The sequence below is a fragment of the Panicum virgatum genome, chromosome 1K, assembly GCF_016808335.1.
Source record: "Panicum virgatum strain AP13 chromosome 1K, P.virgatum_v5, whole genome shotgun sequence".
Lineage (NCBI taxonomy): Eukaryota > Viridiplantae > Streptophyta > Magnoliopsida > Poales > Poaceae > Panicum > Panicum virgatum.
The window spans coordinates 40,353,343-40,377,267 of NC_053136.1; the positions used below are offsets into that span (position 1 = coordinate 40,353,343).

Sequence of the window (23,925 nt, forward strand, 5' to 3'; positions counted from 1 at the left end):
GCCTGGCTAAAGGGCCTCCTCGCACTAGTAGAGCCAGGCTAAAGACGTTAACCAGGTAACCAAACGTGCACAAGTTGGCTTCGGGGGACCTGGCTAGGAGTTGGCCAGGTAACCAAACGGACCCTATAGCGATTGCATCTGATCTCGGTATCTTCTGAATGATGGGTCCAAATGTGACCGGGTCCAAATGTGACCGGATAACTAATTGCCACTTGAAACTTTCAAAAAAAAAACTAATTGCCACATGCAGTCGGAAAATTGACATCCCGCAGTCTTCTTGTAGTCCTCACTCAGCCACAGCTATAGCTACGTATGCCATTCCTCCCAAGCCATCACAAGTACATTGCTAGACATCAGTAGTCTTATAGATCGTTTCATGCAATACCATTTTTTTTTATGTGAAGCAGAGAGAGCGAGATGAGAAAAAAAAAGTGATTGCCTCACAAAACAACTGTCTCATAGGCTAAAATTTTGAAGTATGAAACTACTTCTCATCACCATATGAGTTGTTGCCATGCAACTCAAAATATTTCTTTATTGAATCCAAAAATCAAAAAGTTCAGTATAACTATGAGACAATTAAAAAGACAAGTCATTGTACAACTTTTAAAACAACACCAATATACTTACCCTAACGCTTCATCTGTTCACTGCAGCCATGAGCGTCCAGAAACACGTTTACCGATTAACCCTGTCACAGGCTCGCTTTGAACGTCTTCTCTCTCCGGAATCAAAATCACAACCATTACAGAAAATTGAATATCAGGCAATGAAATTAAATGAGAACATCGCAATGCTCCAATCACGCACAAACTGTGGAACGGATACGAAATAAACGTCAGCAGTACAAATTTGTAGGTAATAAGAAATCTAATTCATTTGGAAAAAAGATTAAAAAAAACAAGAGTGCGTCATCCATTGGCAAGTACAGAAATCGAATTGCAACACACAATTCCACGCCTTCCATGGTTAAGGAGTTGACCGATATCTTCAGATGGCACTTGTTCGCGCCTGCTACTCTACAGACACGATTTCGATACACAAACGTGATTGCATATGCAACTCCACTGCCAAGCTGATGCTTTTTTGCCCCTTGTTCTAAAAGACACATTCATGACAAAATACTCAGTGAAACCGGAAACTGGGTGTTCGGGTGCTAAAACAACTCCAACTCCAGCCTTAAAAGTCCATTTGTATGTATAGTCACCCATTTTCAAAACAACACGCAATTCCCCTCGCTTCTTCACAGCCACGATATGCTTGAACATGGACCCACTTCCACAAAACTTTCCATCATATAGTGAAATCTCATCATCAAACCCACTAGTTGAGGCACTGATTCTCACATCTGATGGTTGTTTTGCTTCTGCCTTTACCTCTATAACAGTCTCAATGCCGTCACCTAGCAAAGCATATCTCATGTCCAAGCCATGACATTCACCCTGAAACCGTCCCGACAGCCTGTATCCAAATCCAGCCAAAGAAGTGTCAAATTCGACATACCCACTAAACAACTGTTTGTCAGATCCTTTTTCCTCTTTTATCCAAAGATCAACGTCCATAAAAAAAAATTGGGTCACAAATATTCCACGGCACGGGCTACAAAGTGGCAGGGAAGAGCAACCCTGTAGATATACAAATATACAATGTTGGAACTTCTCATAATCTAAAAGTATAAGGGCTGTTAACAGTGGCAAATCTAGGATTTGAGATTAGGGTGGTCCGTCAAGGCAAAATTTTAAATATAAATAATTGATAAGGTATCTTACAAATATATGCAAATCCACAACTAAGTTAAAAATCTGCATGAAATGAAGCTTACTCACTTATGTTTTGACAATCCTACAGTACAATGGTGCAAGAAGTTACAAATTGCAATATGAAATCATACCATGGTTGAACTAGAAGCCTACAGTATGCAGTATGACATCCCTTGCTCCTACAGGGCTAATTGGCTCCCAATCTAGAATCAGAATTCGTAGTCATGTAGTGCGAGACCGCAGGCTAATTACCTTGCTGGCTTGCTCTAGCTTGTCAATTGGTGTCTTGATGCTTGCAATTTGCAAATGACAGTGCGAATGATGCCTTTCGGTTCTTCTTGATGGACTACACGCTAATGAGGAAGCAAGTGCACCACAGCTTGCAAGCCCCCAGCGCCGGCAGAGCCACCGAGTGGAGAACGGCCGTGCAGCCAGCCTCCACAGGCCGCAGCGCCGGCAGGACTGCGAAGGGCGCCGCCGCCACGCTGCCGCGCGCGTCCAAACCAATGCGCCGTCGAAGCTCGCGGCCGCGCCTCCGGGCTAGTTTGCCGTTTTTGCCCTGCCGAACTCGTAAAGTTTTTGAAATGACATTTTTCTATATTTGAAGTATTAAACGTAGACTAATCACAAAATAAATTACAGAACTTGTCTGTAAATCGCGAGACAAATTTAACGAGCCGAACTAATCCGTCATTTGAGATTGTTTACTGTAGCATTACTGTAGCAATTTGCCATCTAATAACGGCCTAATTAGGTTCATTAGATTCGTCTCGCGATTTACAGGCAAACTGTGCAATGTGTTTTTTATTTCGTCTAGATTTAAATCTCCATGCAGGTGCTGGAAAAATTTTTGGAATTTTAATTTTTGAAACTAAACACGGCGCCGGCTTGCCGCTGGCAGTCGAGCTCCGCGCCGCCGTCCCAAACCCTACGCGTTACAAGTTTGGAGGGCTGGAACTCGCGATTCACGAATCCATTGGACGTGGCCAGGTTTTCAGAAGCGCTGGGCGGGCTGTCTGCTTTGTTAGGGGGCCAAATCCCAGAGTGGGGTTGCTCGACAGGTCTAATCTTAGGGTGGGCCTCTAGATCCGCCCCTGGCTGTTAAAAATAAGACTAGCGGAACAGTTTGGTATAATGCTGTACAATGCATTAAGATAGAGTCCAACTGGTAGGTTAACAGAATGAATCTGGCATCATCTTTTTGTAAAGAAAGAAAATAACAATTAATGATTTATTCATGTTGAAAATAACATGACATTTCTCCAACTATGACCATGGTTTACATGTGAATTAGTCAACAGTAAAGAATTTTTTTACATAAATCTATTATTTCTCACACCCATGATATTCAACCTCATCCAGTGCACTGTTTTCATTTAATATTAGTGACAATAAAACACTGTTAGCTGCTCTGTTCCAGGATTGTGTTTGGTTCAACAAGCTACCAAAATTACTGGATTTGGGCAATCAGGTACAATACAAATGATTCTATTATTTGAAACATATTCAATGTCACCAAGTAAGCAAATCCTATTCCAATAATGTAATTTTACCATAACCTAGAAGCCAAACTTCACAAAGCATATACAGTTCTGTGCAGAAGCATACCCTTCCCCTTTCTTTTCAGACAACCCCAAAATATAACATCGCTTTCTCACATTTGGAGTCTAAAAAATAAGAGCTGACACTGGTTACACTTTACATATGAACTGGTACTAGTACTTATATATGCATGGGTATGGCAAGAATTGGGACAAGCACGTCCACGGTCAAGTCCCAACAATTTGGAGCATAATAAAAAGCACTAAGATCTAAGCAGAATGGGCAGCAAGGAGGCAAGCTAGATTGGAGCCTTGGAGGTAGCACCTAGCACCTAACTGCCACATAAACATCCCGCCCAAATTCTGAAATAGTTGAAAAAAAGGTATCTAGGAAAATTCCAACGAAACATGTGATCAACTACTGGATAACACAGTTCACCGATTAAAAATGTAGCTTGTAAAAACCAGACAAACAGTAGGCTTTTATCTACTGTTTTACACAAAAGATTAAGAAAACAGAGTAGACACTACAATAGGTAGGCAACCTTCCTAAACCTAACCCCCTCACACCAATCCATAAAGATGGGATCTTAAGGGCAGCTCACAATAAGAGGACGACTTGACATCCTTTTCCTTTACAGTAATCAGTTTTTTAAGAGTAGTTAGTGGTTAAATTTATTGTATCAATTGACTTTCCATGCTACCTTTCGGACTGGATGAATTTTCTTCTTTTTTTTCTCTTGAACACAAAGGAGAGCTGCATATCGTTGTATTGATAGGAGAATGCCTTACAGAGACTCGCACACACACATAGATGAACATTCAAAAGCAAGGAAATGGAAACAAGGAATCATTTTCTGTACAGACTTGCTAGCGCCCAGACGTCCGATGGTAAATGTTTCCATCAGATGGAGGGTGGGCCCAGTGATAGCACCAATCATCAGTCACTGACAGGTTCCCCTCGCAACATGAAACCATAACATATGCAAAAATCATAGATGAATGTCTGCGATATCAAAATTATCATAGACTAGCAAGCAACCAACCAAATTCAGAGAAAAATTGCACCAAAACATAGCATGTTTCATTCAACATCGATCAAAACAGATCATAATATAAGAGTGCCCCAACACTTGCAAACAACAGTAGAGGAGAAGCCTCTTGGACGCTGTAGACATGTGGTCCTCGACGTCCAGCACGAAGGGGCTCAGGCCAATCACCGATTGTGAACAAGCTAACACGGTTGGGACAGGTGTGAAAAAGAAATCTTTCCACATGCTCTAGCGGTGCAAGAGGGGCGGAGATAAGATGGCATGAGAGGGGAGCGAGTGGTCAGACACTAGGGGAAAATATCTGCTGACCAGATGTGGATGTGGTGTGGCCTCATAGCATCTGATTTTGTTAACTGTGGAGTTAGCAAAGCATTTACTGTTTTCCCTAGTGAGAGATTTTACGCAACCTCAACTTTGGCCTAAATAAATCTGCAATTTCAGACTGGATAAAACCATTTTCTTTACAGAGTTCTATTTTTTTCTTTTTGCAGAGCTTCAATTCAGGACAAGAACAAGCATCACTTACCTGAGAAATCATGGCTGGATCATCTCTTGAGCGCCTAAATAGATAATTACGGAGTGGCTCCCAGCCATCACGAACAGAAAACGACTCATAAATATTAATAGGATGAGCGAGAGGGCTTGATAATCCAAGGGAGAACACTTGCAACATCTCAGCGGGTACGAAATTGTCACGTGCGATGCCACGGACACATGAATACGTATTCGAACTAGCATGTGGTGTAGTCGGTTGGCGTAGATGAGAGTCATGAGGGCCCACTGGGCAGTACCGGCCTCTGGGGAATATGTATACCCATGCCATGTAACAAGAGAAGGGGGGACTTGAATCTGAAAGTAAAAATCGAATTTGGTCTCGGGGGTCAGGGTTCCTCCCTCCCCACGCCAACTCTGTTGTCTCTATTTCCCTCTGCTCATTGCTCACGCCGGCGGCGCTACGCCGACGACCACGGGACACGACAGTTGGTATCAGATTCGGGCGTTCCTCGCTGTCGCTACCGTTCCGCCGCTCGACTCCTTCCAGGTCAGCCCGTCTCTTCGGCGCTCGACCCGCTCCGCCACGAATCAAGTGATTCCGGCGTTCACCACCCCGCTTTCCGACGACCGTCGTTTGCGGCCACCGCAAATCGCCGGTTAGCCATTCCGGCGCCGTCGACCATCCAGATTTCGCGCCACTTAGGTCTGTAGTGGATTCGAGCACCGCGGCGGCGAGATGAAGTGGTCTGCATCACGGGCGCGGCATCGAGAGATTCGGTGTTGTGCGTGGGTTTCGCGACGTGACTGCTGTACTCCGACGGCTTAGTGACTTTGCTCCAGCCTCATGGAGGTTCCTCAAGTCGAGCAGTGGTTGCTTTGCTTACGGTGCAGTCATCACGGCGCCCCCTAAGCCCTCCGTGCAGACTCAGATCATTCTCGGCCGGATGGAGGAGCACATCCAGGCGGAGGACACTCACTGGGATCAGGTTATAGAGAGCTTAGATCTCCTCTTCACGCGCGTCACCGACATCGGCCGCGACCAGCAGTAGATCCGCGCTCAGTTGGGCCACCATACCGAGGTGTTGCAGGGTTATGGTCAAGCACAGGAGGCCCTCACACGCAAGGTCGACGCTACAAGCCAAGCTGTCGCTCAGTTGACTTCAGATTCCATCAGTTTTGAACCAACGAGGCCACCCCCTTCACCACATCAAGGTCCTTCTGGTGAGAACGGCCACCATCGTCCCCCGTTTCAGTCTGGTCGTCTGCATCATGATCATTCCAGTGGGCGTAATTACATTCCGAAGCTTTCATTTCCCCGATTTGATGGTCATCACCCCAAAATTTGGAGGGACAAGTGTATGGATTATTTTCATATCTGCAATGTCCCTGAATACATGTGGGTTACTACTGCATCTCTACACCTAGATGATAATGCTGCACAGTGGTTTCAGATGTACAAATTGCAGAATGGGGGAGCAGGTACTTGGCTTCAATTTATGCAGGCTCTAGAAGACCAGTTTGGTTCAGATGATTACAGAAATGCGTTGAATGAATTGTTGATGCTGAAACAAAAAGGCACAGTGGAGGAGTATGCTGCAGAATTTGAGTCCTTGCAATTTCAGATTTCTATGCATAATTCTGGCTATGGTGAATTGTTCTTTGTGGCTCAGTTTATCAAAGGATTGAAAGAGGACATACAACCTGCAGTTCAGCATCAGCTTCCAGATAAGGTTACTAAGGCTATCCTCCTTGCTAAAATCCAGCAGAAGATGTTGGACAGGGGAAAATTGAAGGCTCAAAGGACCTATAATCAAGGGAAGTCTCAGCGGTTTGGGGGTAAAAATGATTCTAGACAACAAATGCCATCCAGTACTTTGTGGAAGGAAAGGCATGAAAGAGATTATAGCAAAGCCAATGGGTTATGCTTCTACTGTGCTGAGAAATTTGAGCCTAGACATGCTGAGAAATGCCTGAAACGACCTAAAGCACAGCTGAATGCTCTAGTAATCAATGATCTTGATGTGCAACTCGCAGATGATATTCTCACCCAACTAGCTGTCGAGGATAGTATGGCTGAGCAGTTTGGTCATTTGTCTCTGAATGCTCTATTAGCTGTTGAGGATGCTATGTGTATAAAGCTTCGAGCTCTGGTTCAGAACAAAGTAATGCTGTTGTTAGTAGATAGTGGCAGTTCTCACAGTTTTCTCAGTTCTACTTTTGTTCAGCAGCTGGGATTGTCTTCTGTGCCCACTACCCCTACTTCAGTGAAGCTGCCAAATGGTGAGTTGCTCATATCTGACAGAATGATCCCTCAGTTTGCCTGGTGGTGTCAGGGACATACCATTACTTCAGATATGAGAGTGTTGGACCTGGACATATATGATGCTATCCTTGGTTATGATTGGCTTAAATCCCATATCCCTATGACTTGTGACTGGGTAGCTAGAACCCTCACTTTTGACAATGGAGGCCAAACCATTACATTACAAGGCCATTCATCTCCACCACTTCAATTGACAGCAATGACATCAGACCAGCTGGTCAAATGTTGTAAAGGGAATGATGTGTGGGCCTTTGCTCTGGTGGACATTCTTACTGAAGCTGCACCTTCTCCTATCCCAGACTGTGTTCAGGTAGTGCTGACAGAATATGAGGATTTATTCCAAGAGCCTAAGACACTGCCTCCACCAAGGGTACATGATCATACCATTCCTCTACTTCCTGCTGCTATTCCTGTAAATTCTAGGCCATACAAATATTCTCCAACACACAAAACTGAAATTGAGAATCAAGTGAAAGCCTTACTTTCAGCAGGATTGATAACTCATAGCTCTAGTCCTTTTGCATCACCTGTGTTGTTAGTGCAAAAAAAAGATGGTAGCTGGAGATTTTGTGTTGACTATAGAAATCTTAATCCTCTTACCATTAAGAATAGATTTCCTATGACTGTTATTGAGGAGATATTGGATGAGCTGTTTGGGGCCAAATTTTTCACTAAACTGGATATGAGAGCTGGATATCATCAAATTAGAATGCTGGTGGCTGATGAGTATAAAACTTCTTTCAAAACCCATCATGGGCATTATCAGTTTAGAGTGATGCCTTTTGGCCTTACTAATGCACATGCTACATTTCAATGTCTCATTAATGATATTCTGGCCCCTTTCTTGAGACAATTTGTATTGGTATTCTTGGATGATATCTTGATTTATAGTCCCACTTTGGAATCTCATGTCACTCACCTCACTCAAGTGTTGGAAAAGTTGAGGGAACATCAGTTGTATCTGAAAAGAAGCAAATGTTCTTTTGCACAACACCAGTTGGAATATTTGGGTCATATTATCTCTAATCAGGGTGTAGCTACTGACCCTTCTAAGACCAGTGCAATGTACAAGTGGCCTATTCCAACAACCATTACAGAGTTGCGTGGTTTTTTGGGTCTCACGGGCTATTACAGAAGATTTGTCAAGAATTATGGGGTGCTAGCTCGTCCTCTGACCAATTTGCTGAAGAAGAAACAATTCTTATGGACTGAGGATGCTCAAAAGGCTTTTATTCAGTTGAAGGAAGCCATGGTTACTCCTGTCTTGGGGCTCCCAGATTTCTCTGCACCGTTTCTTGTTGAGACTGATGCTTGTGACACTGGTATAGGAGCAGCAAGGCTTTAGGTCCAACTCATAAGCACTTATCCATTTATGAAAAGGAGTTTCTTGCACTGATTATGGCTGTGGAACAGTGGCATCCATATTTGTAGTTACAAGAATTTGTGATTAGAACTGATCACAAAAGCCTGGCATACTTAACTGAGCAGAACTTGCATTCTGAAATGCAGAGAAAGGCCATGACTCGATTAATGGGTCTCAAATTCAAGGTGGTTTATAGGCAAGGCAAAGAGAATGTAGTGGCAGATGCTCTATCTCGAGTGGGTCATTTAATGGCATTACAAGTTGTGTCTTCTTCTCAACCAGTGTGGCTTCGGGAGGTCTACAATTCTTACATGACTGATCTGATGTCTCAGCAACTACTTGCACAACTCTCTGTGCACAGCCCTGATTCTTCTGGTTACTCTTTACACAATGGTATTATCAGATATAAGGGCAAAATTTGGGTTGGCCACAACTATGCTCTTCAAACCAAGATCATTGCTTCCCTACATGCTAGTCCTGTTGGAGGCCATTCTGGAATTCGGGCTACCTATTACAGAGTCAAGAACCATTTCTTTTGGAAAGGGCTTAAGCAAGATGTCGAAAATTTTGTGAAACAGTGTGAAATCTGTCAGCATGCTAAGCACTCTCGTGATCACCCAGCAGGATTACTTCAACCATTGCCAATTCCTGCAGGTGCTTGGCAGGATTGGTCTATGGACTTTATAGAAGGGCTACCGGTGGTTGAGGGCTTTTCAGTGATTCTTGTGGTAGTGGACAGGTTAACCAAATATGCACATTTCTTACCAGTGAAACATCCCTATACTGCTCAGTCCATTGCTAAACTACTGTTAGACCAGGTGATCAAGCTCCATGGGTTTCCTAAATCCATAGTCAGTGACTGTGACAAGATTTTCCTCAGCCAATTCTGGAAAGAGTTGTTCAAATTGCATGGCACATACTTGCTGATGAGCATGGCTTACCATCCCCAAACGGACGGCCAAACGGAGCGAGTAAATCAATGTCTGGAAATGTATCTGAGATGTTCAGTTCATGATAAACCTCGTCAATGGAAGGCCTGGTTGCCTTTGGCTGAATTCTGGTACAACTCTGTTCCGTGCTCATGCCGGCGGCGCTACGCCGACGACCACGGGACACGACAGAAATACGGATGATCTGGTGCAGCTGCAAGTATAAAAAATGAGAATGAACTACGCGAGAAAAAGATAAAGTAGCATGCCATCGATCACATTCACCTACTTTCAGAAGTATCTCCAGTCCAATGCCGCACATGGTAGCAGTTACGTCCAGAAACACAGTATGTGGTTACTGATGGAAGAACACGTAGAGGCATCGTAGGCAAAGGAACTGTGTTGTTGTTAGCCAGTTCACACCATTCTGAGAGCAGCTTTTCGTTCCTTTCCCAGACAGAGTCAACTATTTTTTCTGCTTCTTCCATTGAAAAATGTGGTCCTGTAAAAACAACAGTTCCGTTCAACTGGTTAGTTTGTTTAAGGAACTGCATGAGTTTTGTCGTTGCAAAACTAGTCTAATTTGAAACCACAATTTTGCAAGTTTCTTGTTTCTTCAGTTTTGAAAAAGGTTGTTACAGATTGGTCTAAAAAATATGTTACGCGTGGAGTTTCCAAAACTACTGGCAGTGAGTTTCTCATTACCTGCAGGGCAAATTCGTAGTTGACGACGCCAGATGAATGGCTTATACGGGTTGCCATCCTCATCAAAACCCCTCAACTCGTCTTCGCTGTCCTCCTCATCCGTGTCGTCTTCGCAGCCCACCTCATCTACGGTGTCGCCTCGGCCGCCGTTCTTCTCCTCACCGGCATCGCCGCCGCCGTTCTTCTCCTCCTCATCCCCATCTTCCACGGGGCGCTCAATTATCTTCAACCTTGAATCAGGCTCATGCTGTGCTTCCTGCGCCATGAATCGAGGGAATCGATCGACCAGGAGGGAGAAAATCAGATTTAGGGTTTGGGTAAGGATTTCGGTGGCCTATTGTCGATTTGGAAAAAATTACAATATTAGGACTGCTTGTCTAAAACTTAAAGGCCGGGCGGGCTAATCTAAAACTGCTTATCGGGCCGCTCCGCTGACGGGCTCGCGGCCTCGCCGGACCTCCTCTCCGTCTCCCCTGCCTCCGGCCTTCCGGCGGATCGCGTCGTGTCGCCTCGCCGCAGCCAAGCTCCCCAGTCGCCACGACGACCTACCGTTCTCCTCTCCGGTGGTAAGCGCAGCACCCAAAGTCCGTCACCCCGCTAAGCCTCTGGATCCACCCGGCTGCTACGGCCCTCTAACCGGCGCCGGGCCGTCGCGGAGGGCGCATGTTCGGGAGACGAGTCGTGTCTAGCTCCCTTCCTCCCGTTTCCCGTGCCGCGCCGCTACGGTCCGTTTAGGCGGATGATCCGCCGAGAGGCGTAGCGCTGGCGTTGATTGCTCATCAGCTCGGGACATGGAGATGGTTCTGTCCATCGATTCCCTGTTACTGCTTCTGACTGGATGGCGTAGACCTATCCGAAGATTTCACTCTGGGCCTCCCGCCTATCTGGGGATTGTTTCAATCGTCTTTGTCAATGGATTGCTCATTGCCCACAGTTTCTTCAGGGTGCAAGGATAGATATACTTGTTTCTGATCTGCGTTACTTTCCTTTCTCAGGACACCTTTTTTGTACCAAATTGAAGTATACTGCCCGGAATTCCATTGGGCAAACTCATGAGCACGGCGGAGGAAGATGGCTGTTCACGGTGCGACCTGTGCGATACAAAGGTCATACACAGCATGACAGAACTCCTGCTTCGTGGATTGGCCGCAGCTTCGGTGGACAGCACCACTGGCGATATATTCAAGAGCGCATCTTCTGTAGCTGTCGCTGTGAAGACCGAGCTAGAAAATTACCTGCTTGTGAGAACTGAAGCACTTATTCGTGAATCTGTGGATGGAGGGGAAGATCATTCGGATAAATTAATCAAGGCCTCCACCAGGCCGACCGAGTTCCTGTCGGACTTGATCAATGACTTTGTTGCTTCCAAAAGGAACGTGCTGAGCCACGTGTCTGGATTTTTGTCGAGTGAAAGTCGAGTGAATAAAATTAACGATTTTATGCAAAAGATGGAGATGGAGAATGTGTGGGCACTGGACGTAAGGAAGGCTTCTGCAGAGACTATTCTTGAGAGCATAGACATAAAATGCATTTTTCATTGCCCTGAGAGATTTGTTGAGCAGGATAAGCTAGCTGACCACAGAAGTCAGTGCAAATTTAGGGTCGTGAACTGCAAAAACGATGGGTGTTCAGCTTCATTTTCTGCTATTCATATTGAGGAGCATGACTCCATCTGTCCGTTTAAGCCCCTGCCATGTGATCAGCTGTGCGACCAACATGTTATGCGTTGTGAGATGGACAAACATTGTGCAACAGTTTGCCCTATGAAGCTTATTAATTGCCCTTTTTACCAAGTTGGATGTGAAACAGCCTTTCCACAGGGTAATCTTGATGATCATTGTTCAAAGTTGCTTCAAACCCATATGTTGTATGTTCTCCAAGCAACTACAAGACAGAATGCTACTGTTTATGATATGAATCAACGGTTACAACTCCTTGAGAAGGTTAGTATGATCTTTATTTGACCCTCTGTAACTAGATTTAGACTATGCCGTCCTATAGAAATTTCAATGAGTGATGATTGTTTAACTCAACGACTGGAAGGAGTAACTAACTGAGGAACTGGTGAAAGAGTAAATATATTTTATTAGAAGGAAATTGTGTGCATATGCTCTAGTAGTGTGTGCTAGGGTAGCTTTAGCCAAGTTATCAATGTGCTGGAGTAAGGGATATCTTCTGCACCCAGTTGTAATCGTTGAATCCTACTGGCGCTTGCACACGGTAGTATCATTAAATGATTTCAGAAGAAATTATGGTAATTATTTGTAAGGGAAATGTGTGACTCCTGTTTTACAGTTTTCCAAACAAAAATATGGCTTAATTCTTCTTCAATATTATTGCAGGCTCAGTCACTTAACGAAATGTCTGGGGCTTTAGATGTCAGGTCCCTCACTCTGATAATAAAGGAGCAAGAAGCAAAGATCAAAAAACTAGAGCGAGATATCAAAACACAAGACGCAAAGATGAAGAGGCTTGAGAATGAGTTTAGGTCAAGGAATGCATGATAGCTGCTGTAATTCTATATGCATTAGACAAACCAGGTAGGCATACTTTAGGACCTGTGAATAATCACTAGCATTACTAACATACAGTTTACCATCATGTTTTCTTTTGTTCATGTACAAACCACATAGAACTGTAGGGTTTAGAAATATCAGCTTCTCTTGGGTTATCTTTTTTAATTCGATGTAATTTACATGATCTTTTCTGTCTTACATAGTGAATACTTGGATTATTGGAGGGTTAGTTTGTATTAGAATCATCTGTCTCCTTGTTGGTTTTGTCCCAAGTTGGGGTATATGGTATGATATTCAGGTGTTTTATCCTAATATAAAAGAACAGAACAGCAGGATGGTCATTCATGACGACCTTCTAGTTTAAGAAAAGCAACACATATTTCTTGTTGCGTGTAATAAATGAGAGGTTCAGGACTTGTCAGTTGTGAGTTGTGACATATATAATCATTGCCTTTCTGTGAAAATATTTATGTGATGAGAAGCATTTACCACGTGATGTGTAGTATACACTGCAAAATACAAAAATGTGAATCACTGGAGAGTGGAGACAGATCTGTTAGACAGATAGGATTATGCCCAGGTGGGCCCTACTTGTCAGGCCGGCCGCACCAAGTCAGGTCTTGCACCTTCTGTGCGCCTGTAGGTTGATTGGCGGCAGGGAATCCTACGGCGTTACTGTTCCATAAACCGACCTAGGGTTCCCAGCCTATATGTGTCTTTGTACTCATCAATCTATTATTGATGGTCTACTTTCAAGATCTTTTGCCTAGGGCACAACCGCTCAAGTATATCATGTGCCAGTTATATGTCAATGCAGGGTAGATCTTGTACTCGAAGATGCTAGGATGGTATTGGTCTAAAAAAATGGTCATTTAGCTGCCGTGGTTGCATTCTGTGCTGGTACGTGTGATTCCTCACTCACTACATCTTGCTGGAACTATTGTTGTGCACTTGTGCTTCTAGCATCCTAAGCTGCTCTTTACAGTGGAAGTTCTCTGACTTGTCTTGCCAATCCCTTGGGTTAGCAAATATGTTTAGTTGACAATTTTACATTGCATGATGCAGCTCCCAGTTGATTTAGGCATTGAAGAAAGTTGTGATTTAAAATTGCACTTGCATTACATTTCAACAAAGTAAAAAAAACAATTGTTTTCCTGTTCCTATCTCATTTGATAAGCATCCACCTTGTCACAATTATATACTGTTTCTCAATTATTGGAAAATTGTCACGAATAATTAGTATAACATTTCTAGAACATTCCACAAACATTTAATTGCAGAGTATAGCTCACATATTTTCCCCAGGTTATTTTGTACACAGGAATTTCCAGTTTTAATATAGCTTATGTGTTAAAAAAACCGACTGACCCAATTAAAAAAAGGGGAAACTGACTGACATACTGCCAGGAACTGATTGATATCAATGAATGAGAGATTTCTGATCTCTGTATTCTTTTCTGAGAACCTTACTTTATATGAACTAGTTAAAATCTATTAACTTGCACCAAGTACTGCTGTAAGTCAATTTGCACCAGTCCTTCAGAAGTTTGGACTTCCATTTCTCTTTTGAAGTTTGTATCTGTAAAATGTAGTACATACAAATATACCTATTTTGTTCGAAATGAAACAATAAACTAGGTCACTACTATGATTAATTTGTTAATGTACTGAATGGTGCATCATACTGATTTGCTACTTTGAAGGAATATTCCATGATCTGAAGCCTCTTGTTTGTGTGGATGCAATTCCATTGGTGGCTTTCCACCACAGCTTTTTTGGATGCCTCCGCAACTTCATCGTTGGCTTGGCTGTTTTCCAGCTTTGGGATGTGATCACAAGCACCCTGTAAAATCTTGCAAACTTGTTTGCACTGCACTTGTATATGTGCATGGCACTCTGTATGTGATTTTCATATGCATGTTTTCACGGTGAAGATGCCATCACAATCTCGTCACTGTCGTGGCTATTTGACTCAGATTTGAGGAAATAATCACAAGCAGCCTCCAAAATCTTGCAAACTTCTCTCCTGTACTGCACCGGCATACCAGATCATGTCAAGAAGAAACTATCAAATGGTGTTTTCTGAAAAGACCAGTACTGGTTTCTTTATTTAATCTTACACAATTTTAACAATCATCGTAACTAGATGGTTGTGTGGTGTGGAGAAACTTTGAGTCATCATATTCCTATCAGATTCCTAATTTGACAGAGAAATTAGAATTCAAGAATCTAAATTATTGTCCTTCCATTTTCTTGTTTTACGGAGCTGTGAAATATCAGTGAACCCTCATGTTGCCGGTACATATTCTTTAGCTAGGAGACCATATCAAGGGTGGTGTTGCGTACCTCATCAGTTGCACCAGATTTTATTCTGGACTGTAATATGCACCATTTCTTCATGTTTACCCCTATGTGCACAAAAATAATGCATATTATCGGATATATGTTCTGCTGAATAGATTTTATGGAAGTACAGTTCAACTAACCGATCTTTATATTTACTTGACATGTTGAACTGGAGGTTGTTCTTAGTGACCACCTGCAGTGGATCTGTAAGAAAGGTATCAGCCAAAATTTCCCCACTTACATTACACTAGCAAAACCAAATAACCTGCAGTTTTGTATGGAAACGAAGTGGTAAAACTTTATGTTCTGTTAACTAGCATTACCACCTACTGTGATAAATACGAGCATGTGACTATATTAATTCAATAAGAGTATTAGATTTTACTTGTAAATGTGAAACATTAACTGAAGAAAGACAGAATGTAGAAGGGTGCTATTAAGTATTAAATTATTTCCAGAACACAAGTTGCTGAATCTTACAGAACTAGTGGTCTGCAGATGAATATCCTTCAAATGGTTTTGATGTTCAGTTTCAACTATTATTTTTTAAGAATATACTATATCAGAATCAGATGCCAAATACCTCAAAGTAAGAACCAAAAGGAACATCATGTGCCTGGTGCTTTGTCTCATATATCTGAAATCAGATAAATACACATTATTTTATTGATGGAAGAACTCCTCAGAAAAATTGCAGTGATATATGTGTTCTAAGTTATTGTTACCAAGTTTCTCTTATCCTTTGAGAAAGAAGCATGCTGCCATTCTGTCACCGCAGTGTCTGGAGGACACAAAGGACTGTGGCATTGTGACCTGAAAGTTACTTCACGAACCCTCCCACCGTACTCTTCTGAGGCACACCACTTGCTCAACTGAAGTAAAATCCAAATATTTATCTATTAAATTACCTTGGTCATTGCTGTCAGCATTCAAATGAGTAGCAGCTTGAAGAAATTGACATTAACAAATGCTAGAACATGTAAATAGTGCAACTGACAAATAGGCACCTTCAAGTCTGTATCTTTTCTTGCATCTCGGTATTGCTGGAAAAACATTGAATTGTCACCCAATATTGTACTGAAAAACTTCTCCGGTGTACCAGGGAAGAACTTCTGCTAGATAAGTCATATCAGAATTATGAAATGGATTATACATCAGAGGAATTGGCCAAACAAAGTGGGATGCTCACACTGGTTACATCTGCAAGAACACGTTCGTTGATGAAAGGCTGCAATGTTGACTTTTCAATGTTTTTTTGTGGTGTCTTTGTGCTGTCTGTCTTGCTACCGAGTATGCTGTTACTTTCTTTTTGTAGAAGTACATGTGCTCTCACCTGCTTGTGAGATAACAAGCATAACATCATGTTATTTCCACAAGACAAAACGGAAAGATATGGGATAAAACTGCAACACTTTCTAAATACCTGTTTTTCAGCTTCCAATGTTGCTTCATAACTATGTAATGTGGTCTCTAGTGCTCTAAATGTACGGTTTCTACTCCAGAATGATGCGAAGGTGTACCTAACCCTTCCTGAAAAATTAGACACATGCTCAACCGAAAAAACACTCTTGACAGTTTTCCAGCATGGAAGCTGAAAAAACATGACACTTATGTTATATCTAGGAGGTACTGTGATGTTGCTGTGTCTGCTACTGGTTTACTTGTACAAGAGTACTTAATCTTGAAAATGGTACAACCAAGATCTCTGGTTGAATTTTTCAGAAATCTGACTGAATCCATAAGGCCTACTTTTCCAATTGGGTGTGTGTTTGTATAACTTATTAAGATTGTGCCATGAAAGATGATTTACCATTTTGACTGCATGAACGAGGTGTTCCATGTCCACCTGCACCAGCATTAAGAAAAATAGTAATGGCTGGGTTGATAAGAGAATGCTGGCTTCTTTTTATCTGCAGGATAAATTGGGCTGTATGTCAGATCTTACAACCAAAAGAAATCAGAGACTAAAGCCAGAAAAGGGCAACATGGGCTGCCTACCTCGTCTATGTCTTGTAATGGAATAATCACCTGAAAAATGAAGATATTAGAGAATGAACTCATGAAAAGCCACTCTAAAATTTCTTGTCACTAATTTCATACTGTTATCTATTGGTTTTGGTACCATATCTGTGCCATAACAACTAAACTTCTACAGATTTTCTGAGCTGAAACTGTGATTTGCCTTGCCCATTATTTACAATTCTTAATCTAAAAAATCATTTACAACTGTCCAAGGACCATTTTTGGATTGAAGAAAGCTGAAAAGAGCCTAATGCATATTTCATCTTCAATCAGTTTATGACTAAGTATCGAGTATCCACTAAGAACTTGACATTGTCAGAACCATCGCAGAAGATTTGCTTACATTCAATTGTTTGGAGAATACGTTAGAGTGGAAGCACAGATGCCATTGGGAGATGTACATACGGCCATGGTACAAGAGACACCTCTCCAGAGCACAGGAGTAACATTGGTGAACAATCTACAAGCATAAGGATAAATCAGGTGTGTCAAAATTATTGCATGTTTGCATATGACATTATAATTTGTCAAGAATAAGTACTTCATCATGAGGAAGTTTATATATGGTTTGTAGAGGACCAATGCCTTCCATCATCTCTCGGCGTTGCTTCTTCAGTATCATCTTTCTTGGGGACTCAGCTCCAGTAAATTCTTCAAAGGAGCTGGAAAATACAATTAAATGGGATGATGTTTACATTCAGAAACACTGCTCCAGTTATTGCAAAACAAACAAGGTTACCTATCAGAATCTGGGAATGCTTTTGTTGAACGAAGACGCAAGCAGATCTGCAACCAGATGTTTTTGGAATTGTAAATACGTGCTGAAATTCCAATGAATTATCAAGATGGTGGCAAAATGTAACAAAGCACTCAACCGCAAAGCTTTCATAGAGTCATGTCTTACCTGACCAAATTTGCTGTCCAGTTCATACCAACTAGCCCCAGTTTCGTCTTCACTGAGAACAGCTATAGTTACAGATCCAATAACTTTGCATTTGCATGCAGTGTCCCAATCGTATATAGTTATGGTTACCTATGCAGAAAAGTAACAAGACGTTCCATTTAATCTTTACGATTCTGGTATCAAATATTCAGAAAAAGAAAGGACATTCGTTTTCGATGTTCTCAACTTTGTTTGTATTTTTTATGAAAGCCAGATGCTCTCAATTTTTCATTCAGTATTTTGGGCCTAGCTGTGGGGATAAGAAACATCTGAACCACATGAAGTAAATTGTAGTTTACCTATTTAATTTCGTTAAGTTTATACAATTTATTCCATGTTAATCTTACTTGAATATTAATCATTGGCAGGTCACGTTGATATTATCCTCATGAGACAAGAAATGTGCCTTCAGAGAAGCGCTATGATGCTGCATCTGCACAGCAATGCACGCCCTGTACTCCCAAGTTCATTATGCTGCTCGCTGATGCTACTTTATATAACTTTCTGCAGGGTGGTGTTCGCTGCTTATTTGGGGCTGTCTAGTTTACGCTGTGCCCATCAGGGCCACTACTTGTAGGTGGGGTTGGGGTTGGGGTGGGATGAGCTGGGGGCAAAAAAATTCTTCCACATGATTATGACGCAGCAAAGCGCCGCCTTTTGAATTTTTTTTTCATGTACTTGGAATCTAAATTCTCAAAGTTCGGCAGCAAAAGGAAGCGATTTACGCTGTTCTTCGAAGGTTCTAAGCAAGCCTGCAGGGACTAAAAGGCCTGGCAATATAGTAGACTAGTACTGCAGTGGCAAAGCAATAGTTTTGTATCTGAACAAGGCTGGCGTACACCCTGGTCCATCTCTAACGGAGCATTTGCCTAGTGTATAGCACCATACGCAGTTGCTGTTCTCTCACGCTTGGGACAGACAGGCAGTGTGGATGAATGGCTTGGTTAACTCAGTGTTGAGGCATCCATCATTTTGTTGGGAACCTGACATGTTCATGCTTGAACTGAGAGTCTTTGGAAGTGATCGATGGGTAAAGTGGCTGTCACGTGGTCAGCACTCACAGCACTTTGAAATTTCAAATGCATCAGTGAGGAAGCTGCTGTTTGCTGTTACCTCTACAGGGAGTTGATAGACCAGGAAGTTGAACTCCTCTCCCCACAGAGGGTTTCTCGGGCTGGGCACCATGGAACTGCAGGAAGGAAGCCACCACCCTCACTTCGTTCAGAATCATTCGTCACGAGCTCAGCCGATGATGCAGAAGATGGAGGGAGCCACGAACCTGAAGCGCTTCTGCTCGCCGCAGGAGATGACAGCGAATGGATCGGAGCCGCCGTCCAAGTTGGCGCCGATCAGGTACTTGGCAGAGAGCAGCTCCAGCTGACAGCCCACAGACGAACACGTTAATAAGAACAACAGGCGCGTTGCAAATGCAATCGGCACATCGATCAGAGTTGCCAATGGGATTGGGATCAAGATGATGGGTGGTGTCTCTGCAATGCTGTGGTCCGATAAGCTCGTAGCGGCAGTTACCTTGACTACGTAGCCGCCGGCGCCCGGAGCGCAAGAGATTTCGGAGGCCGCTTTGCCCCTGGCGCCGCTCCGGCCGCACCGCCCGGCGTCACGGTGGCGGGCTGCTGCGGCCGCAGAGGGACGCGATGAGGAGGAGGAGGCTGGCGAGCTGCTTCTGCCGCCGCCGGCCGTGGGCTTGGCGGCGTGCTGGTCCGACGTGAGGAGGAAGAGGACGAGCGCGGCGATGAGCAGCGCCGTGGCGGAGATGGCGACCTCGGCCTCCCACAGCGACGGCAGGAGGAGGCCCAGCGCCCACGACAGGCACTGCCCCATGGCCGCGACCGCGGCCGGACCGGGCGTGCGAGCTCCGGTACGGTCGTCCCGGGCCGAGGCTGCTGATCGACGTCGATCGCTGGCACACCAAGCGCGCGCGGCGACGAGCTCTGGGAAACGGAGAGCGCAGGGAAGACTGCCACGGCCGGTGCGCCGGGGCATTTAAAACGAGCGGGGCACGGGCTCGTCGGTGAGAGAGAGAAAGAGAGGGAGCGCACGCAAGGCCGGCTGGCGGCGGGGAGCCGAAAGCCACAATGATTAGCAGGTAGGTGTGGTTTGGCTGTGAAACGGCGCTCCATGGCGTGCACCCCCTAGGCCAATTTTCAACTGGATCGGACACGGGTTGTGCTGTGCACGTCAGGTTTTCGCCTAGGAGAAGTAGAAGAAGAGGGGGTAACTGGCTATTAAACACATGTCAGTCATGTTTATTATTCAGTTTCATCTTTTCAAAAATAATTTTTTATTCAGTTTCTCTCTCTCCTAAGAACAGATATATTTGCGTGTCAGGTAGAGGTATGTATGAGGACTTTTTTTAACGTGGTACACACGCAGACACTCATTTTTCAAAGATATTAAAAATAATATTTTAGACCTTTCAGCCCCACTTTTTATGAAAAGCAATAAGATATGAAAAATGGTTTATGTACTCATATTTCAGAGATATATATGATATTTCAGAGATATAAGAATGATTTCTGTGAAAATATTTAGATGAGTCAAAGATGATGATGCATGTGACAAGAGGTTGGATAGCGACTAACTCTATTGTTGCATACAGCCATACACTCTATGGTGGAAATTAGTCGATAGTGGGCGTGTGAGTCAATTCGGAGTAACAAATAAAGCAAGTCTCAAAGCAACTAAAGCCACTACATCATGAGGGCTAATTATAAGCTCTCGCGGCAAAATGCTAGTGCTAGCTGCCGTGACACTAAACTAGGCACTTTGTAGTATCATCAACTCGCCTCTGCTTGATAACATATTGGCACATAACACAATAAGAATTGAACGTACACTCCCGCTACTTAACGAGACCTCGAATCCAATGATTAACCAGGCTTACGATGACTAGGCACTGGAGTACGCACATCAAAGCTAGCTTTGGCACTTTCGGATTTGAGGTCTCGTTGCTGATCAGTGAAGCTCGAGAGAGGATGATACCATCTGGCCTGCTAGTTGTAAAGGGTGGCGGCGGCGGGTGAAGGGAGAGCGAGAAAGAAAATAGAAGCGCCGTACGCTTTCGTAGAATCCAGTCGTTTCCCGGCTCCCGGCAATCATGAGATTCAGCACCGCACCAACTCTCTCTCTCTCTCCTGAATCATTCTTGGGATTGCCTGTGTAACTCCCTCGATCGTCAGCATCCGTCACCACCGGGCGCAATCGCTCGCGACCGGTCCAAACCCCAAAAAAAAAAACACCCCGGCTCGGCTCGGCGCGGCGACGACGCGCTCGTGGCCTGCCCGGCGTGGACGCACGCGCGCGGGCCCAAGCGGGTGGATGCTTTTTTTTTTTTGACGCCCAAGCGGGTGGATGCTGCTGTGCTGATGCGTTCTTGCCACTCCAGCAGCGGAGCGCCCATATGCGGGCATGCGGCCTGCGTTCCTTGCAGACCTGTAGCTGCAGGCATGACTGCATCTTAAGCCGCAGCCCGGCTGACGAAGTTTGGAAGGATTAGACCAAATCTCCCGGACTAATCTGAGTGCGCTCGTGTCAAGGGGCGGCGGGGACGGGTCAGGTGGCAGCTCACGCGACCATCCGCTTGGCTCTGCCGCTCTGGTGTGGTGTTCCTGCTCGGCGATTGCGCGCGGGACGAGGGCAGGAGGCCGCCGCAGCACCGGTAACGTACCTCGTAGGTCGTAGCTAGGCTCGCACAGCCCCGCGCCCGTAGCCACGGTGACCGCACACACCAGCAGCGTGTTTGTCATTTTGTTGCATACTAGTTCAGATGCCACGTACACGATTTGCCGTCGCATTTGCCGTCTTAAATGGTCATAAGAAGCAGATGGCATCAACGTGGTCGTGCCGGAGTGGTTATCGGGCATGACTAGAAATCATGTGGGCTTTGCCCGCGCAGGTTCGAATCCTGCCGACCACGCTTTTTGTTGTCCCGAGTTTTTTCAGATTTTACATAATCTTCATGAAAACCTCTTGCACACAACCATTGTTTGGGTTTAAACAAACTTCAGGAAGAACCGTTTCCATCCAACTGTCCACGCCTCCTCGTCCTCTTCTCCATCAACTTTCAGTTTCATCCACATCTCCAGCATTCAATCGCCCCAACTTTAGCAAGAGCACCAGTAACGGACCAATTCACTTCAATTTCCCCCGAGCCGTGTGCACACAAACACACTCCACCGCCAGGCACCAAAACCTCACCAAAATAAAATTGACTTCCAGGAATAAATGCACTCCGTCATCCCGCTCTGCTTGACAGGATTCCGCCGAGCTCACCCGCAGCAAAACAGGCTACCCGAACGGGATCAACGCTTGAGCACTCGATTAAGGGGTGCGATCAGGGGGTTAATCCGTGCCTCGCTCGGCGGGGGCAGCGCAAGTACTAAAAGTAAGCGAGGACGTCAGTCTGGCTAGCAAGACGCACGGCTATCGACGTCGCCAGAGACAAAGAAACTGGCTCGTCATCGTCCTCGGGACGCGAGACGGGGAGGAGGAGGAGGAGGTCGGCTCGTCGGATAGGCTTCGGTTTTCGTTCAGTGCGATGGAGGCTCAGGCTCCTCTCTCGGCGCAGCGGCGGGAGGGCTCGCGGATCCAGCCGTCAAGGTGGGGTGTTTGTTCATCTTCATCACGGGTGCAGCACGCACCGCGAGCGAGTAGGGTTTTTTTTCCCCCTTGTAGTTTTGTTTGCCAAGATCAGAGCTGCGAGAGGTCGCGGTTCCAGACTTCCAGTGCTTCTAAACGATTGCCATGGCAAGAGTTCGTTCGTGAAATTCGTGAGCCGATTTGGTGCAGGGATGGTGGCATGGCGCGACCAGGAGCGCGGTGGTGCCGGCGCGCGCTGGGCGGGCTCCTCCTGTGCAGGCAGCCCGCCGCCGTGGAAGCGCCGGCGCCGGCGGGGGAGCGCGCGCCGCGGGGCAGGACGCCGCTCTGGCGCGCGACCCTCGAGGCGGTGGGGTCGGCGCTCGCGCGCGCCTGCAAGCCGGTGCGCTCCGGCGTCCGCGCCGACGCCCTGGTGCCGCCGGCGAGCAAGGGCATCCGCTCCGGTGTCCGTTCCCCCCCGGTGAGCATGCCGGCGGGGGAGTGGGAGAGCTGGAGGTGCGTTTTCGTAGGGACGCCGCTGAGCCACGACGTGCTGATGCGGCGGTTCGCGCTCAAGGAGGAGAACGCCGCGCGCCGGCGCATGCAGATGCAGGAGGCGGCCAGGAGGTCCGGGCGGTGCTGGTTCCCGCCGAGGCCCAGCCGGCTCTGCGAGATGTCCCTGGCCGACGACGACGTCTCTGAAGACGACGAGGCAGGAGGGAACGCACAGCTCGACGTCGCCCCAGTGCTGTCTCTCTGATCTGGCATAACAATTGGCATGGAACCTTTGATCGTGGCGCGCTGTTTGGTTCGATGCCAATTGTTACGCAGCTTGCAACGAACTATCCGTTAACCGTTATTCGAGCAAGGGTTTTTATCTTATTCCATTACTCCGAAGGATATTATGAATTATCCGTCACTAATATGGCGTCGTTTTGTTCGACGCCAATTATTGCTAGAGAATATTTGAGTAGCGGAGCTATTCGTCATCGGATCTAAGTTCGAGCTATTGGAAGTTATCCGTTATTCGAGCAAAGCTACTTGCCTCATCTGATTACTTTGAAGGGCGTTATGAGATGTCCGTTACTAATATGACGTCGATTGGTAATATTATTACATATAGTGTAACAAACTATCCGTTAACCGTTATTCTTGCAGAGTTTATTTGGTTTACCTGATTATTGCGGAGTTCTTCATTTACTATCCGTTACTAGTGTGACCTAGTTTGGTTTGATGCCAATTATTGTCAAGAATCTCTGAGTACATTACACTGAGATCTGGTGCTGCATCATTTTGGCATGGTTCAATTATGGTGAAAGACAATTACCGATAGG

The 23,925-nt window shown here is 45.0% G+C and overlaps 5 protein-coding genes and 1 non-coding gene across 30 annotated transcripts; 2 read left to right on the plus strand and 4 right to left on the minus strand.

Moving 5' to 3' along the window:
* Positions 1-762: 762 nt before the first annotated feature.
* Positions 763-5,213, minus strand: LOC120707894. The gene is made up of 2 exons (XM_039992950.1): positions 4,880-5,213; positions 763-1,625 (listed from the first exon to the last, which is right to left on the minus strand). The coding sequence occupies exons 1-2, from the start codon at positions 5,174-5,176 to the stop codon at positions 1,020-1,022; spliced, it is 903 nt and encodes a 300-aa protein (XP_039848884.1). The 5' UTR covers positions 5,177-5,213; the 3' UTR covers positions 763-1,019.
* Positions 4,949-10,459, minus strand: LOC120707901. The gene is made up of 3 exons (XM_039992964.1): positions 10,169-10,459; positions 9,753-9,965; positions 4,949-9,677 (listed from the first exon to the last, which is right to left on the minus strand). The coding sequence occupies exons 1-3, from the start codon at positions 10,431-10,433 to the stop codon at positions 9,628-9,630; spliced, it is 528 nt and encodes a 175-aa protein (XP_039848898.1). The 5' UTR covers positions 10,434-10,459; the 3' UTR covers positions 4,949-9,627.
* LOC120707832 (TNF receptor-associated factor family protein DDB_G0290965-like) lies at positions 10,342-18,140 on the plus strand. 25 transcript variants are annotated; one of them, XR_005689141.1, is made up of 7 exons: positions 10,342-10,485; positions 11,164-12,111; positions 12,511-12,708; positions 13,486-13,584; positions 15,206-15,245; positions 17,372-17,535; positions 17,627-18,140. XR_005689141.1 is itself a non-coding variant. In XM_039992867.1 (4 exons), the coding sequence occupies exons 2-3, from the start codon at positions 11,221-11,223 to the stop codon at positions 12,670-12,672; spliced, it is 1,053 nt and encodes a 350-aa protein (XP_039848801.1). In that variant the 5' UTR covers positions 10,342-10,485; positions 11,164-11,220; the 3' UTR covers positions 12,673-12,708; positions 13,502-14,817. The 25 variants fall into 25 exon arrangements, 2 of the variants coding, with proteins under 2 accessions (XP_039848801.1, XP_039848848.1); XR_005689116.1 differs by having other exon boundaries at positions 13,502-13,584; XR_005689118.1 differs by having other exon boundaries at positions 13,502-13,584; positions 15,217-15,245.
* LOC120655268 (BAG-associated GRAM protein 1-like) lies at positions 14,977-19,180 on the minus strand. The gene is made up of 14 exons (XM_039933022.1): positions 19,057-19,180; positions 17,957-18,018; positions 17,792-17,838; positions 17,594-17,714; positions 17,396-17,512; positions 17,029-17,058; positions 16,841-16,940; positions 16,454-16,560; positions 16,220-16,363; positions 16,038-16,142; positions 15,756-15,902; positions 15,614-15,667; positions 15,171-15,234; positions 14,977-15,092 (listed from the first exon to the last, which is right to left on the minus strand). Exons 1-14 carry the CDS (start codon positions 19,178-19,180, stop codon positions 14,998-15,000), a joined length of 1,317 nt encoding a protein of 438 aa, XP_039788956.1. The 3' UTR covers positions 14,977-14,997.
* Positions 19,181-19,237: 57 nt separating this feature from the next.
* LOC120655276 lies at positions 19,238-19,934 on the minus strand. Its single transcript, XM_039933030.1, has 2 exons — positions 19,436-19,934; positions 19,238-19,372 (listed from the first exon to the last, which is right to left on the minus strand). The coding sequence occupies exons 1-2, from the start codon at positions 19,835-19,837 to the stop codon at positions 19,238-19,240; spliced, it is 537 nt and encodes a 178-aa protein (XP_039788964.1). The 5' UTR covers positions 19,838-19,934.
* A 1,916-nt stretch (positions 19,935-21,850) lies between these two features.
* TRNAS-AGA lies at positions 21,851-21,932 on the plus strand. The gene has a single exon. It is a non-coding gene; the product is annotated as a tRNA-Ser (tRNA).
* The last annotated feature ends 1,993 nt before the right edge of the window (positions 21,933-23,925 follow it).

Bases quoted from the DNA above. Each gene is read 5' to 3' on its own strand.
- LOC120707894 (XM_039992950.1), bottom strand. From the start codon at position 5,176: ATGGCATGGGTATACATATTCCCCAGAGGCCGGTACTGCCCAGTGGGC. The intron at 1,626-4,879 runs GTAAGTGATGCT...GTATATCTACAG, and splicing joins ATCCAGCCATGATTTCTCAG to GGTTGCTCTTCCCTGCCACT.
- LOC120707901 (XM_039992964.1), bottom strand. From the start codon at position 10,433: ATGGCGCAGGAAGCACAGCATGAGCCTGATTCAAGGTTGAAGATAATT. The intron at 9,966-10,168 runs GTAATGAGAAAC...TTGTTTTTACAG, and splicing joins ACTACGAATTTGCCCTGCAG to GACCACATTTTTCAATGGAA. The intron at 9,678-9,752 runs GTAGGTGAATGT...TTATACTTGCAG, and splicing joins GACTGGAGATACTTCTGAAA to CTGCACCAGATCATCCGTAT.
- LOC120707832 (XM_039992867.1), top strand. From the start codon at position 11,221: ATGAGCACGGCGGAGGAAGATGGCTGTTCACGGTGCGACCTGTGCGAT. The intron at 12,112-12,510 runs GTTAGTATGATC...ATATTATTGCAG, and splicing joins GGTTACAACTCCTTGAGAAG to GCTCAGTCACTTAACGAAAT.
- LOC120655268 (XM_039933022.1), bottom strand. From the start codon at position 19,180: ATGGTGCCCAGCCCGAGAAACCCTCTGTGGGGAGAGGAGTTCAACTTC. The intron at 16,561-16,840 runs GTAAATCATCTT...CTAATTTTTCAG, and splicing joins TCGTTCATGCAGTCAAAATG to GAAGGGTTAGGTACACCTTC. The intron at 15,903-16,037 runs GTGCCTATTTGT...ATTTTACTTCAG, and splicing joins GAAAAGATACAGACTTGAAG to TTGAGCAAGTGGTGTGCCTC.
- LOC120655276 (XM_039933030.1), bottom strand. From the start codon at position 19,837: ATGGGGCAGTGCCTGTCGTGGGCGCTGGGCCTCCTCCTGCCGTCGCTG. The intron at 19,373-19,435 runs GTGCCGATTGCA...GTGGGCTGTCAG, and splicing joins CATTGGCAACTCTGATCGAT to CTGGAGCTGCTCTCTGCCAA.